Raw genomic sequence first — 16532 nt, 5'->3', positions numbered from 1 at the left:
CATTTCACCAAATGACAATAATTATATAATCTATTGTTTATTTTCATTTATCTGTGTTTTGTTCTGGGCTCTTCAAGTCCAGTAACATGCTGTATGTTTTCAAGCTCCCAGTATTTCTCCAATATCTTACAAAACATTTTAATAAATATTTTGAAAAAAATAAAAAATAAAATAAAATAATTAAAAAACAGTATTTGTAACCAATATAGCTTTTTTCACTATTATAGATTATTCTGTGCCACAACACATTTTAATGAATAGTTTTATCCAATATTATGGTCTGAATAAAAGGATGTTGGCCAACCTTTATTGGCATGGTGTTATATCAATATATTAAATATTTTTTTTTTATGTTAAAAAAATTCAAATACATACATAAGTCATGTCATGGTATATCAATGATAAATAAAACAAAACAAAATTGAATTTAAATCTTTGATAAACTGAAGAAAAAAAATATGTTTTGCATTAAATATGTTTAATGCAAAATGCAATTTAACCAACGTACAACCTTAAACATACTTATGTTGACTAGAATATTACCTTCCCTCCAGTGCAGGAAACAGTGTTTGGTTTTTGTATTAGGGTTTATCACAGTGATGGGTTGGGCACTAAGATATAGAGCCATACAAAAACCTAAGAGCAATAATCTAACGCTCTCCCGTTCTTGTGATGAAAAAACAACTCAGACTGAATATTTCCTACTGAAATATGAGGTAACTACTATGTTTATTATTTTTAATGAGCAGTAAATCTTTAAGAGCTGATTAAGAATCAGCATAAAACACATGCTCCCAGGATGACATCAGGGGATAATGCTCATCAGGATGTATGTGTTCTTTAGTCACGTTATGAGGTTTTCACACATTATTTTTGGTATGACAGGTTTTTGTTCCAGCAGTGAGTGGAGATGCAGCACTGTGATGCTTTCGACTACTGGGGCTGAAGTCACAGTAACAGGTAAGTCACATTTAAACAACGATTATTTTTTAACTTTTTAATGTGATTATTAGTGCTAGAGAAGTTTAACTTATTGTCCTATATTTAGGTTTATATTGCTGTTGGACACACTAGAAAACAGAGCAGACAGATGTTTTTAATGCAGCTGTTTCTTAGAAAGCATTTGAAAAACTTCCTCTTAATGCAGATGGTGTTTTGAGTTAATCTTGTAATTGATTTAGCTGGATTGTAATTGGTGTTGATGAATGTTTGCATCTTTTTATTCACATTATTATTTAATACATGTTGTATTACCGTGGATACTAATTATACACCATACCGTACCTGAATTTAAGAAATATTTCTCAGTTCAATATAATGTCAGAAAAATACATCTTGTCTGTCCCTGTAGTATTTCATAGCAGAAATAGTTAACAGGTATTTGGTATTTTTTAGTTTTCCTACTCTTGTAGAAAGCTACTGATGTTAAAGTGCATCTGCTTTCCATGTTCCCTTTTTAAACCTGAAGAGGGAGGTCCATGCAAACTCTTCCTTCCTTATAATAACACCATCAACAGCTCTTAGAACATTTATGACAGAACAACTGGGACACTTTAGAAAACTTAGAAATATTCAGATCAGAAAACACTGGATTACAGTGTTTATTACAGAATGGAAAAAAATGATTGCATTGAGTTTATTCTTTATAGTTACTTTTCGTGGTAAGAGTAATTTCTTCTTTAACACACTGAAGACACTCTAGTGTAACTATTTAACCTCTGTGATGGATGATTATCACAATTTCTTTCCTTACAGGAGTTTGGAGTGAGATCAAACTGGACCAGTCTCCCTCTGAGGTGAAAAGACCTGGAGAGACAGTGAAGATGTCATGTATCATATCTGGTTATAGCATGACAAGCTACTATATTCACTGGATACGACAGAGACCAGGAGAAGCTCTGGAGTGGTGTTAAAGGGAGCGTTGGGAATCTGGACTAAAAAGTCGCTAACACGATGGCTTGAGTTGCAAAACATGAAGGTGCTTTTATTTACAAAAAAGTGGTTAAACAAAAAAAAAAATCTTTTTACACAAGGTTTTCACTAGCAAGGTTTCACATCACCTGTCTGGATTGTAGCCACCCTCAGACTGAACCCCCATGCTTAGTTGGCCAGAGGCTTATATATGTTAAGCCCCTCGCACTAGACCAACCAACTCTTAATTGCTTTAATTATCTCTCAATTATGTTACCATTTACACATTTAGAATTTCACTGCTAGTTTCTACAATAAACAAATAACAGACTCTTGAACAAATCATTTTCCACTCATCTTACTTTAGAAAACAAACATTTTCAACTAGAAAATCTACCATCACCTATGACACAGATATCTCCCACAATCAGCACACCTGAGTGTGATTGCTGTAGGCCCTATATAAAGCAGCACTTTGGTTCAGCTCTGGTTCAGACCCAGGGACTGGAGAGGAGAAAGAGTTCGAAATAATGGTTAAGTAACATAGTTTGTTTTAAAATAGAAATGACTGAAATTAATAAACTGAACTGACTATACTAAACTAATGTAATGTGATATTTTTGGTAACAGTTTTACTGAATGATATATATAAAAGTAAAAGACAAAGCGACTAAAGACAGTGGAGCAGCTGCACAAAAACCTCCACAGACAACAAACAGCAATGTTATCTTAAGCATCTGAGTCTCTCCCCCCCCACCCCCCACGCCCCCTTACAAAGCACTTTGATATATCTACATTATATTTCTATATATTTTACACTTTACTTTAAACTGATGAGTAAATATTTATTCAGTTCATGATGTTACATCACTTAGAGTATTAGACAGAGTTTCTTCAATTTTCAAAGCATTATCTACTGTAATACTAAATTGCTAAAGTCAAGTACTAACCATAATGTAATAATAGTATTACATGGTGAAATGACAATAACGTAATTGTCAAAAATGATAGTAGATATAGGAGCCATGTATATTATGTTTGTTTATGGTTTATAGTTTTCACCTATTACGTAACGTAGGACGTCATGGGGGTTGGTCTCACAATAAACAGTCTATTTATACACCTGGACACCTGCGTGGCGGAGGCTAGGGAGGGGGTGAGCTTGGGTTTTTGCATTTTCTGTTGACCGCAAGTTTCTCCACATCTACGTTCACCTTTTTGCATTATTTTTCAGGCAATTGGATTTTGTTTATTAATGTTTTTTCCGACTTTCAAACGAACACTAAATCCTTGAAAGTATATCTCAGAGTGGATCTGAATTATTCTAACGGTGTGTCATACAGGTGATTGTTCCCTCACTCAGGCTCTCGGCAGATTATGGAGATTGCAAAAAAGCTGCTACAGTAGATGTTGATCTGAATGAAATTGTATATGACTGTAAATACTCCATGTGCTGCCTATTGTTCTCAAAAATGACTAAGGAGAAACAGAGACTTGGTAACAAGATTAATTGTGATTTAACACTTTTTAATAACACTTATATATACAGTGTGTCAATGTATCAGATGTCATTTGTATATTATTGGAATAAATGTGGTTGTGGTGGATAAACATTTTACACAAATTAAAACATGTCAGACAAAAGTCAAAACAGCTGACTTGGAGGGTTGACTCTGACTCAGTTTCATTAAATATCTCCAGTCCAGATGTTTCCTCCCTGTGAGGAGGAGTCAATGCAAAATTCAGATATCTTCACCTCTACTTATCTGACTGCAGAGAGGAGGACAGAGAACAGTGGACACACAGTTTAAAATGATGGACTATAGGACAGGACTGCTGCTTTTAACTCTCTGCTGGGCAGGTGAAGATTTTCACTCATCTTTCTTAAACATCGTTCTGAATTGTGTAACAACTTAATTCATGTAATGTTTTTTTTTTATATATCTTGACAGGTGTTGATGGTCAGACTCTGACGGAATCAGAGCCAGCGGTTAAAAGACCTGGAGAATCCCACAGATTGACCTGTACAACATCTGGATTCACATTTAGTAGCTACTGGATGGCCTGGGTCAGACAGGCTCCTGGAAAAGGACTGGAGTGGGTTGCTTATATCAGATATGACAGTGCTAGCATCTACTACTCTCAGTCAGTTCAGGGCCGGTTTACCATCTCCAGAGACGACAGCAGAGAGCAGCTGTATCTGCAGATGAACAGTCTGAAGACTGAAGATTCTGCTGTTTATTATTGTGCTCGAGACCCACAGTGACTGGAGTTGGTTGAGCAGCTGTACAAAATCCTACAGTATTCTTACTGGGCTGATGAAGCCAAATAATGAAGATGATATATGAATGTAATATTTATATCATATATTTTTATACATTATATTTTTAATATTACTACCTTTAAGTTTTTTCCCTAAATTTTACATAAGATATAATTTTTAGATAATAAATTACCCGTTGTCACATCATTATATAACGTCCTGCTTTCCTGAGAAATATTATTACTCAACATTAAACACACAAAAACACAATAAAGACCACTTGGTAAAAGTGCCAAAAACATCACAACAATCTGGTTACTTAAATTAAACTACTTCAACTCCTGCAGTAAGAAACATTTCTTGTCTTTCCTCATCCTCCCTGGGCTGATAAACTCTGCACTGTCTCACATGACTAATGTCCTCAGGTCAAGTCATTCAAAATGAGACAACACAGACATTTGAGTATGATTGTTGTATGACAGGCTTTTAAGAATTCTGAATAAAAACAAGTAAAAATCATGCTGCATGATATTTGATATATGATTTTATTTCTGACATAACCACACACATATGAAGGTAAAATATGTTGTTTATTACAGAAGAGTAACTTGTAAATGGATGAACTACAATAGTTTTCATCTTTGTTAAAGGATTTAGTTTTATACATTTTGTCACGTTTCAGTTCCTGAGCAGCTGTTTTCCTCTAAAAGGCTCCAAGTTTCTCTGTATGTCTGTTTCTTTAAACATCTGCAAACACTGAAACCATGAAAAGTCTTTTAGTAAAACCTTCAAAATATATTACTATTCACGATTCTGGCTGCTGTCAATGTATTTAAGTTTGCAGCAAATACAGTCAGTAAGCAAATATATGAAAAATATAAAAATAAATGCAGGTAGCAGCTACTATACAGCTTGGATCAGACAGCATGCAGGGAAAGGACTGGAGTGATTGTACATGGTGGTGTTGCATCCACCAAACTACAAAGATTCACTGAAGAACAAGTTCAGTATCGAATTAAGACTCTCACAGTGACTTATCAGTAGACCTGAACAAAAACCCCTCAGAGCCTGAACACTTGTAACATGAAGCCACCAGAGGAGGAGCCCTCAGACCACTAATGGTTTCACCACCAGCTCACTGTTACAGTAACAATCTAAAATGTGTTTGTCAGAGAACCAATTTCCACAATTCCACCACTACCCCTAGTCTTGTCAAGAGAACCATCTGGAAGGGCTTTGAAACTGAACTTGCCATTCAAAACTCTTTTCTTTATCCATTTCTGCTCAAGGGTTGTTTCTGCTAGCCACCCACAACATTACTGTGCATCACTTCCTGGTTTCCCAAAACTAAAGAGCGTCCCGAGGCCCAAACCACAAAACGTTCGTGCATTAATCCTACATCAAAAACAACTAGTGGTGTTAAAAGCGTTTGCGTTAACTCTTTATTATGGAGTTAATTTTGACAGCCCTAGTTTAAATACTTGGAGGTTTCAATCACTGATACATCATTGTCTGTACTCCCACAAGACAGACTGAATTAGACTTTTAGAAATCGTTTGACATTAATTTACCTTATTTGAGTGATTATGTAGAAATGCAGCTGAATTGTTCTCAAAAGATGAATTTTGTGCACTGAATTTTACTACTTTAAAAATCGATGTTTGGTCTAATAATATTATACATAAGCTTTATTCACATGAAAAACAGCAATTTGATCAAAAATAACTTTAGGAGACATGAGATGTTGTTTACCTATCTCAAGCAGACAAGGTGATTTACCTACTACATGAACTGAAAGCAATTTTTTGAATGAAAATATTATTAATAACTTTAATTTATGAACAGTAACATTATTCCATTATTTGTACTTTGCACTGGACAAAAGTGAGAGTAAATAAACACATTCATATGTTTACATACATGTTACATCAGGTTAAAAATGTGAAACAAAGTCAAAATGGTAAGAGATACGGTGAGATGATTTGTGAAAACACAAAACAGAGTTAGGAGAAAGTCAAAAAAGGAGGAGTCAATGCAAAAATCAGATATCTTCCACCTCTACTTATCTGAGTGCAGAGAGGAGGACAGAGAACAGTGGACACACAGTTTAACATGATGGACTATAGGACAGGACTGCTGCTTTTAACTATCTGCTGGGCAGGTGAAGATTTTCACTGATCTTGATTTGACATTCCCATTTGTATTACTGACATATTTGACATGAAGATTTTCTCTGATCTTTGTACCAAGGTTATACATGACATGCTTATCGTTTTTGGTTTGACAGGTGTTGATGGTCAGAGTCTGACAGAATCTGAACCAGTGATTAAAAGACCTGGAGAATCCCACAGATTGACCTGTACAACATCTGGATTCACACTTAGTAGCTACTGGATGCACTGGGTCAGACAAGCTCCTGGAAAAGGACTGGAGTGGATTGCTGCTGATACTACTGGCAGTAGCAATTACTACTCTCAGTCAGTTCAAGGCCGGTTTACCGTCTCCAGAGACAACAGCAGAGAGCAGCTGTATCTGCAGATGAACAGTCTGAAGACTGAAGATTCTGCTGTTTATTATTGTGCTCGAGACCCACAGTGACTGGAGTTGGTTGAGCAGCTGTACAAAATCCTGCAGTACTCATTCTTTCAGGCTGGTAGTGCACAAGTTTTAAATATTTTTCATAAAATGTATATATTTAAACATTTTATATTACATTTTTGTTGTTTTCAGGTTGTTAAGTTGTTTTATATTCTGTAATTTTATTTTCATATGTTTTTATTATAAATGAATAATCCTCTCTGCATTATACACAAACTTGAAAACACATTAAAAACACAATAAAGATCACTCATTAATACAAGGTCCAAAGACAGCCCAACAATCTGGTTGCTGAAATTAAACTTTTACAAATACTTTACATTTCTACAAAGTAAGAAACAATACTGTCTGTAAATGATATGATGTGGAATCTATGAGACTGAAAAATAATGTTACTGTTTCTTTTATAAAATCACTAGAGGACAGTCAGTGTCTAGTTTCTCTCTCCTCTGTTACTAAAAGGAGAAACTCAGATCTGCTGTTCTCATTGATCTTAACTGACTGATACTCAAACTCTGGAATGATTCATATTGCTCTGTAATAAAATCATTAGGTAAATAAGAATATGTCACTCTTTCCATCAAATACTGTAATTTCATTAAAATTACCTCTAAGAGAAAACAGCTGAAAGTGGAGATGAATGATGACAGCATTTAATGTTATAGTTTAGAGTGAATTTACTTGTATCATGTATGGAGATAACTATTTTATATAAAAGAGATTATTAATGTTTGAAGATAGAATAATAATATAGTCATTAAGGAATCATTGTTGTTTATTAACACAAATGAAAGTCTAGAAAATAAGTGGAAACAATATTGACAGTTTAATGCAATAAAGTTATCTGTACCTAGATATGAAGAAATCAAAAATGACACGCATATTTTCTCTCTGCAGATATAATAACACTGAACAAACTCTTCTATTGACTCCAGTTAGACCAACATTGATGCTTCATATGTTTGATTTTATGCAAACTCAGTGACCTTCCTTGTTTCTCAGCTATAAAAACATCACATCAGGCTGTCAGTGGAGTTCACAGCACGTCAGTTTCAACATAAACCATGTTCTCTGTAGCTCTGCTGCTGCTGTTGGCAGCTGGATGTGAGTCTCTCTGGATTTGTTAAAGTCAACACTTCTTCTTTTGCATTATAACTTGATCATTTGTTACAAAACATTTTCTTTTTTAACAGGTGTGAAGTGTGAACAGTTGACCCAGCCAGCCTCTGTGACTGTGCAGCCAGGTCAACGTCTGACCATCACCTGTCAGGTCTCTTATTCTGTTAGCAGCTACTACACAGCTTGGATCAGACAGCCTGCAGGGAAAGGACTGGAGTGGATTGGAAGGAAATATACTGGAGGTTCATACTACAAAGATTCACTGAAGAACAAGTTCAGTATCGACTTAGAGACTTCCAGTAACAGAGTGACTCTAAATGGACAGAATGTGCAGCCTGAAGACACTGCTGTGTATTACTGTGCCAGAGAGCCACAGTAACACAAACCATCAGTAGACCTGAACAAAAACCCCTCAGAGCCTGAACACTTGTAACATGAAGCCACCAGAGGAGGAGCCCTCAGACCACTAATGGTTTCAACACCAGCTCACTGTTACAGTAAGGAGAGAAACAGTTTTAGGTTCTTAATTAAATGTAACATTAACAGTACAATCAATCAATTTAAATACTCTGACATAACAATCAGTGATACATCATTTAATGTATATATAACCTTTCAAGTGATGAAATAAATTCAGTGATTTAAATGAATCGTTTCTCTTCTATCATATCATTATTTACTTTTCATTAACATGTTTGTCAGAGATTCAGGTTTCACCTTTATGTGAGAACACCTGAACATTTCATCTTCATTTTGATTTATTCAAATATACTTTAGTCAGCTGATCTACTATCATTAATATGTAAATCAGCCTCCTTGTGTGTAGCCTCATAAAGAAGTGAAGTGTGTGTGTCAGTGAGAGACAGAAGAGCTCACATCAGTTCAGCTTCAACATCAACATGTTCTCTGTAGCTCTGATACTGCTGCTGGCTGCTGGATCCTGTGAGGAGCTTTCAGTGGATTCACTCTAATACACACATTAGAAACACTGAATAGTCAGATGAATGATGGAGATAATGTTGATTTGTGTTTCCACAGGTGTGAACAGTATTGATCTCATCCAGACAGACTCAATGGTTGTTCAGCCTGGACAGTCTCTGACCATCAGCTGTCAGGTCTCTGGTTATTCATTGACTGATGACAGCTATGCAACAGGTTGGATCAGACAGAGTGAAGGAAAACCAATGGACTGGATTTCCCATCAGTGGGGAACAAGTGGCCTTCGTCAAAATAATGCTCTGAAGAACAAGTTCAGCTACAGCAGAGACACTTCTGCTCTAACAGTGACTCTAAAAGGACAGAATCTGCAGCCTGAGGACACAGCTGTGTATTACTGTGTACGTGTAAGCTACACAGTGATACAAACCACCAACAGACCTGCACAAATACCCAGCAAACAGCAAGACTGGTAAAATAAAATGTAAACAAATAAATTGTCCAGCGTATATGTGGCCAGTTACTCCCTGATAGAGAGAGTGTTTATGATTAAATGTATTTGAGAAATGTATCACTACAAGGATGTGTTCTTTTGTATCTCTGTAATTGTATTTAGATGCTTAGACAAGAAAAACTGATTTCCTGTTACATACAAAGAGCTGGATCAGGCAATAACATTTAAAAAAGCATGATATACATACATTCAAATGTGCAGTTTAAGTATGCAAATAACATTTTTGTAATTTGACCATGGAAAATATAATGTCACCTGCTCATCAAAATTTCAAGACTAGAATCCAAGAAAATAAACATTTTGATTTCCACATAAACATTAAATATATAAGACATATTTCTCAGTTCAATATACTGTCAGAAAAATACATCTTGTCTGTCCCTGTAGCATCAAACTACTGTATTTCATAGCAGAAATAGTTGACAGGTATTTGGTATTTTTTTAGTTTCCCTGTTCTTGTAGAAAACTACTGATGATAAAGTGCATCTGCTTTCCATGTTCCCTTTTTAAACCTGAAGAGGGAGGTCCATGCAAACTCTTCCTTCCTTATAATAACACCATCAACAGCTCTTAGAACATTCATGACAGAAGAACTGGGACACTTTAGAAAACTTAGAAATATTCAGATCAGCAAACACTGGATTACAGTGTTTATTACAGAATGGAAAATATGATTTCATTGAGTTTATTCTTTATAGTTACTTTTCATGGTAAGAGTAATTTCTGCTTTAACACACTGAAGACACTCTAGTGTAACTATTTAACCTCTGTGATGGATGATTATCACAATTTCTTTCGTTACAGGAGTTTGGAGTGAGATCAAACTGGACCAGTGAAGATGTCATGTATCATATCTGGCTTTGACATGACAGACTACTATATTCACTGGATACGACAGAGACCAGGAGAAGTTCTGGAGTGGATTGGGAGGATGAACACAGGTTCAAACTCTGCTAGCTATGGCAGCTCCTTTCAAAGCCGTTTCATCATGACTGAAGATGTTCCCAGCAGCACTCAGTACCTCGAGGTCCAGAGCCTGACAGCAGCAGATTCTGCTGTTTACTTCTGTGCTCGACAGACACAGTGACTGAAGACAGTGGAGCAGCTGCACAAAAACCTCCACAGACAACAAACAGCAATGTGATCTTAATGACATCTGAGTCCCCCCCCCCCCCTTACAAAGCACTTTGATATATTTAAATTATATTTCTATATATTTAACTTCATACTTATGAGTAAATATGTATTCACTTTATGATGTTACATCACTTAAAGTATTAGACATAGTTTCTACATTTGTCAAAAGCATTATCTACTGTAATACTAAGGTGCCAAAGTCAAGTACAAACCATAATGTTATAATAGAATAAAATGGTGAAATGACAATAACGTAATTGTCAAAAATGATAGCAGATGTTGATCTGAATGAAATTGTACATGATTGTAAATACTCCATGTGCTGCCTATTGTTCTCAAAATGACTAATGAGAAACAGAACCTTGGTAACAAGATTAATTATGAATTAACACATTTTAATAACCCTTATATATACCGTATCTTAATCTGTCATTAATTAATTAATTAATTTGTATATTATTAGAATACATTTGGTTGTGGTGTTAATACTGAAACATTTTACACAAATTAAAACATGTCAGACAAAGGTCAAAACAGCTGTCTTGGAGGGTTGACTCTGACTCAGTTTCATTAAATATCTCCAGTCCAGATGTTTCCTCCCTGTGAGGAGGAGTCGATGCAAAACTCAGATATCTTCCACCTCTACTTATCTGACTGCAGAGAGGAGGACAGAGAACAGTGGACACACAGTTTAACATGATGGACTATAGGACAGGACTGCTGCTTTTAACTCTCTGCTGGGCAGGTGAAGATTTTCACTGATCTTGATTAAACATAGTTTTGAATTGTGTAACAACTAAATTCATGTGATGTTTTTTATATCTTGACAGGTGTTGATGGTCAGACTCTGACAGAATCTGAACCAGCGGTTAAAAGACCTGGAGAATCCCACAGATTGACCTGTACAACATCTGGATTGTCATTCAGCGGTTACTATATGGCCTGGGTCAGACAGGCTCCTGGAAAAGGAGTGGAGTGGATTGCAATTATCCACAGTACTAGCATCTACTACTCTCAGTCAGTTCAAGGCCGGTTTACCATCTCCAGAGACGACAGCAGAGAGCAGCTGTATCTGCAGATGAACAGTCTGAAGACTGAAGATTCTGCTGTTTATTATTGTGCTCGACACCCACAGTGACTGGAGTTGGTTGAGCAGCTGTACAAAATCCTACAGTATTCTTACTGGGCTGATGAAGCCAAATAATGAAGATGATATATGAATGTAAAATTTATATAATATATTTTATATATTATATTTTTAATGTTCCTACTTTTTCCCCCTAAATTTTACATTAGATATCATTTTTCGATAATAAGTTACCCTTTGTCTCTTTATTACATAACGTCCTGCTTTCCTGAGAAATATTATTACTCAACATTAAACACACAAAAAAACAATAAAGATCACTTGTTGGTAAAAGTGCCAAAAATACGACGATCTGGTTGCTTAAATTAAACTACTTCAACTCCTGCAGTAAGAAACATTTCTTGTCTTTCCTCATCCTCCCTGGGCTGATAAACTCTGCACTGTCTCACATGACTAATGTCCTCAGGTCAAGTCATTCAAAATGAGACAACACAGACATTTGAGTATGATTGTTGTATGACTGGCTTTGAAGAATTCTGAATAAAAACAAGTAAAAATCATGCTGCATGATATTTGATATATGATTTTAATTCTGACATAACCACACACATATGAAGGTAAAATATGTTTTTTATTACAGAAGAGTAACTTGTAAATGGATGAACTACAATAGTTTTCATCTATGTTAAAGGATTTAGTTTTTTGCATTTTGTCACGTTTCAGTTCCTGATCAGCTGTTTTCCTCTAAAAGGCTCCAAGTTTCTCTGTATGTCTGTTTCTTTAAACATCTGCAAACACTGAAACCATTAAAAGTCTTTTATTAAAAACTGCAAAATATATTACTATTCACATGATTTTGGCTGCTGTCATTGTATTTATGTTTGCAGCAAATACAGTCAGTAACCAAATATATGAGAAAAATGAAGGCAGGTAGCAGCTACTACACAGCTTGGATCAGACAGCATGCAGGGAAAGGACTGGAGTGATTGTACATGGTGGCGTTGCATCCACCAAACTACAAAGATTCACTGAAGAACAAGTTCAGTATCAGCTTGGACTCTTCCAGCAACACAGTGACTCTAAATGGACAGAATGTGCAGCCTGAAGACACTGCTGTGTATTACTGTGCCAGAGAGCCACAGTAACACAAACCATCAGTAGACCTGAACAAAAACCCCTCAGAGCCTGAACACTTGTAACATGAAGCCACCAAAGGAGGAGCCCTCAGACCACTAATGGTTTCAACACCAGCTTAAATGGTGATTTATCTACAGTACGGTATAAATGAATCCTCAAAAAGTCAGTTTCTCTTTCATAACATCGTTATTTCTTTTCGTTAACAATCTAAAATGTGTTTGTCAGAGAACCAATTTCCACAATTCCACCACTACTCCTAGTCTTGTCAAGAGAACCATCTGGAAGGGCTTTGAAACTGAACTTGCCATTCAAAACTCTTTTCTTTATCCATTTCTGCTCAAGGGTTGTTTCTGCTAGCCACCCACAACATTACTGTGCATCGCTTCCTGGTTTCCCAAAACTAAAGAGCGTCCCGAGGCCCAAATCATAAAACGCGCGTGCATTAATCCTACATCAAAAACAACTAGTGGTGTTAAAAGTGTTTGCATACACTCTTTTTTATGGCGTTAATTTTGACAGCCCTAGTTTAAATACTTACTACATCAGCTTAAAAATGTGAAACAAAGTCAAAATGGTAAGTGATACATTAAGATAATTTGTGAAAACACAAAATACAGTTAGGAGAAAGTCAAAAAAGGAGGAGTCAATGCAAAACTCAGATATCTTCCACCTCTACTTATCTGACTGCAGAGAGGAGGACAGAGAACAGTGGACACACAGTTTAACATGATGGACTATAGGACAGGACTGCTGCTTTTAACTATCTGCTGGGCAGGTGAAGATTTTCACTGATCTTGATTTGACATTCCCATTTGTATTACTGACATATTTCACATGAAGATTTTCTCTGATCTTTGTACCAAGGTAATGCATGACATGCTTATCGTTTTTGGTTTGACAGGTGTTGATGGTCAGACTCTGACAGAATCTGAACCAGTGATTAAAAGACCTGGAGAATCCCACAGATTGACCTGTACAACATCTGGATTGTCATTCAGTAGCTACTGGATGGCCTGGATCAGACAGAGTCCTGGAAAAGGACTGGAGTGGGTTGCTACTATCGCTCATACCAGTAGCTACATTTACTACTCTCAGTCAGTCCAAGGCCGGTTTACCATCTCCAGAGACAACAGCAGAGAGCAGCTGTATCTGCAGATGAACAGTCTGAAGACTGAAGATTCTGCTGTTTATTATTGTGCTCGACACCCACAGTGACTGGAGTTGGTTGAGCAGCTGTACAAAATCCTACAGTACTCCTTCTTTCAGGCTGGTAGTGCACAAGTTTGAAATATTTTTCATAAAATGTATATATTTAAACATTTTATATTACATTTTTTTGGTTTTCAGGTTATGTTGTTTTATATTCTGTAATTGTATTTTGATATATGTTTTTATTATAAATTATTAATCTTCCCTGTATTATCCACAAACTTGAAAGCACATTAAAAACACAATAAAGATCACTCATTGATACAAGGTCCAAAGACAGCCCAACAATCTGGTTGCTGAAATTAAACTTCTACAAACACTTTACATTTCTACAAAGTAAGACACTATACTGTCTGTAAATGATATGATGTGGAATCTATGAGAATGAAAAATAATGTTACTGTTTCTTTTATAAAATCACTAGAGGACAGTCAGTGTCTAGTTTCTCTCTCCTCTGTTACTAAAAGGAGAAACTCAGATCTGCTGTTCTCATTGATCTTAACTGACTGATACTCAAACTCTGGAATGATTCATATTGCTCTCTAATAAAATCAATAGGTAAATAAGAATATGTCACTCTTTCCATCACATACTGTAATTTCATTAAAATTATTTCTAAAAGAAAACAGCTGAAAGTGGAGATCAGTGATGACAGCATTTAACATTATTGTTTAGAGTGAATTTACTTGTATCATGTATGGAGATAACTATTTTATATATAAGAGATTATTAATGTTTGAAGATAGAATAATAATATAGTCATTAAGGAATCATTGTTGTTTATTAACACAAATGAAAGTCTAGAAAATAAGTGGAAACAATATTGACAGTTTAATGCAATAAAGTTATCTGTACCTAGATATGAAGAAATCAAAAATGACACGCATATTTTCACTCTGCAGATATAATAACACTGAACAAACTCTTCTATTGACTACAGTTACACCAACATTGATGCTTCATATGTTTGATTTTATGCAAACTCAGTGACCTTCCTTGTTTCTCAGCTATAAAAACATCACATCAGGCTGTCAGTGGAGTTCACAGCACGTCAGTTTCAACATAAACCATGTTCTCTGTAGCTCTGCTGCTGCTGTTGGCAGCTGGATGTGAGTCTCTCTGGATTTGTTAAAGTCAACAGTTCTTCTTTCAGTATAACTTGATCATTTGTTACAAAACATTTTTTTTTTCAACAGGTGTGAAGTGTGAACAGTTGACCCAACCAGCCTCTGTGACTGTGCAGCCAGGTCAACGTCTGACCATCACCTGTCAGGTCTCTTATTCTCTTGATAGCTACTACACAGCTTGGATCAGACAGCCTGCAGGGAAAGGACTGGAGTGGATTAGTAGGGACACAGATGTCAACGATTCACTGAAGAACAAGTTCAGTGTTAACTTGGACTCTTCCAGTTACACAGTGACTCTAAATGGACAGAATGTGCAGCCTGAAGACACTGCTGTGTATTTCTGTGCCAGAGAGCCACAGTAACACAAACCATCAGTAGACCTGAACAAAAACCCCTCTTTTTGACAACAAAAAATGTACATAACAAACAGCCAATTAGTGCATTGAACAATAAATGCCCAAGATAAATATACATAAATAAATACATATCTAAAACTTTTTTTTTTGGTGCCAAATAACAATTAAAGATCAATGCTCACCTTGAATCACTTAAGTAAAGAATGCCAATGCAATGTACTTCTAATATGTGTTTGTATTACATTTTATTTCCTTTAATAAATGTTAAATTAAGTGATCATAATACTCTTGACTACGTGTTACAAGACAGTTCATCCTTCTTTTATAGCCTGTCATTGTCCTTCTCTATGCAAAGTGAACTTCCTCACAGTCTGCTATAAAGACTTGATATCATGCTGTCAGTTGCAGCAGAAGAAGAGAAGCTCCCATCAGATCACCTTCAATAGCAACCATGTTCTCTGTAGCTCTGCTGCTGCTGCTGGCTGCTGGATCCTGTGAGTCTCACTGAGGCAGAGACACTGACAGTATGATCACAGCACACTGACCGTTCCCTGTTATTACACTGATTCAATACTCATGTTTTTCTTCACAGGTGTGCAGTGTGAACCTTTGACCCAGCCAGCCTCTGTCACTGTGCAGCCAGGTCAACGTCTGACCATCACCTGTCAGGTCTCTTATTCTGTTGGTAACCATCACACAGCTTGGATCAGACAGCCTGCAGGGAAAGGACTGGAGTGGATTGGAAGTGGACGTGTCGGATACACAACATACTACAAAGATTCACTGAAGAACAAGTTCAGTATCAGCTTGGACTCTTCCAGCAACACAGTGACTCTAAATGGACAGAATGTGCAGCCTGAAGACACTGCTGTGTATTACTGTGCCAGAGAGCCACAGTAACACAAACCATCAGTAGACCTGAACAAAAACCCCTCAGAGCCTGAACACTTGTAACATGAAGCCACCAGAGGAGGAGCCCTCAGACCACTAATGGTTTCAACACCAGCTCACTGTTACACTAAAGAGAGAAACAGACACAAGACAAATGGTTCTTACAGTAATTAAATTTAACACAGTACAATTAATCAATTTAAATACTCTGACATTGCAATCAGTGATACATCATTGAATGTATATG

The 16532-nt window shown here is 36.2% G+C and overlaps 5 gene segments (V, D, J or C); all 5 read left to right on the top strand.

The window, feature by feature from the left end:
* Positions 1-3702: 3702 nt before the first annotated feature.
* LOC116051873 lies at positions 3703-4227 on the top strand. The segment is given in 2 exon segments: positions 3703-3772; positions 3864-4227. Coding segments are annotated over 2 exon segments (363 nt in total).
* Positions 4228-6222: 1995 nt separating this feature from the next.
* LOC116051898 lies at positions 6223-6797 on the top strand. The segment is given in 2 exon segments: positions 6223-6335; positions 6462-6797. Coding segments are annotated over 2 exon segments (360 nt in total).
* An 885-nt stretch (positions 6798-7682) lies between these two features.
* Positions 7683-8352, top strand: LOC116051921. The segment is given in 2 exon segments: positions 7683-7876; positions 7966-8352. Coding segments are annotated over 2 exon segments (345 nt in total).
* Positions 8353-8762: 410 nt separating this feature from the next.
* LOC116051959 lies at positions 8763-9303 on the top strand. The segment is given in 2 exon segments: positions 8763-8833; positions 8930-9303. Coding segments are annotated over 2 exon segments (417 nt in total).
* Positions 9304-13397: 4094 nt separating this feature from the next.
* LOC116051876 lies at positions 13398-13949 on the top strand. The segment is given in 2 exon segments: positions 13398-13477; positions 13604-13949. Coding segments are annotated over 2 exon segments (363 nt in total).
* Positions 13950-16532: the final 2583 nt, after the last annotated feature.

This window comes from Sander lucioperca, chromosome 21 (genome assembly GCF_008315115.2).
Source record: "Sander lucioperca isolate FBNREF2018 chromosome 21, SLUC_FBN_1.2, whole genome shotgun sequence".
Classification (NCBI taxonomy): domain Eukaryota; kingdom Metazoa; phylum Chordata; class Actinopteri; order Perciformes; family Percidae; genus Sander; species Sander lucioperca.
Note: the sequence above shows the minus strand (reverse complement) of the source record. Positions and strands in the feature narration are given on the sequence as shown.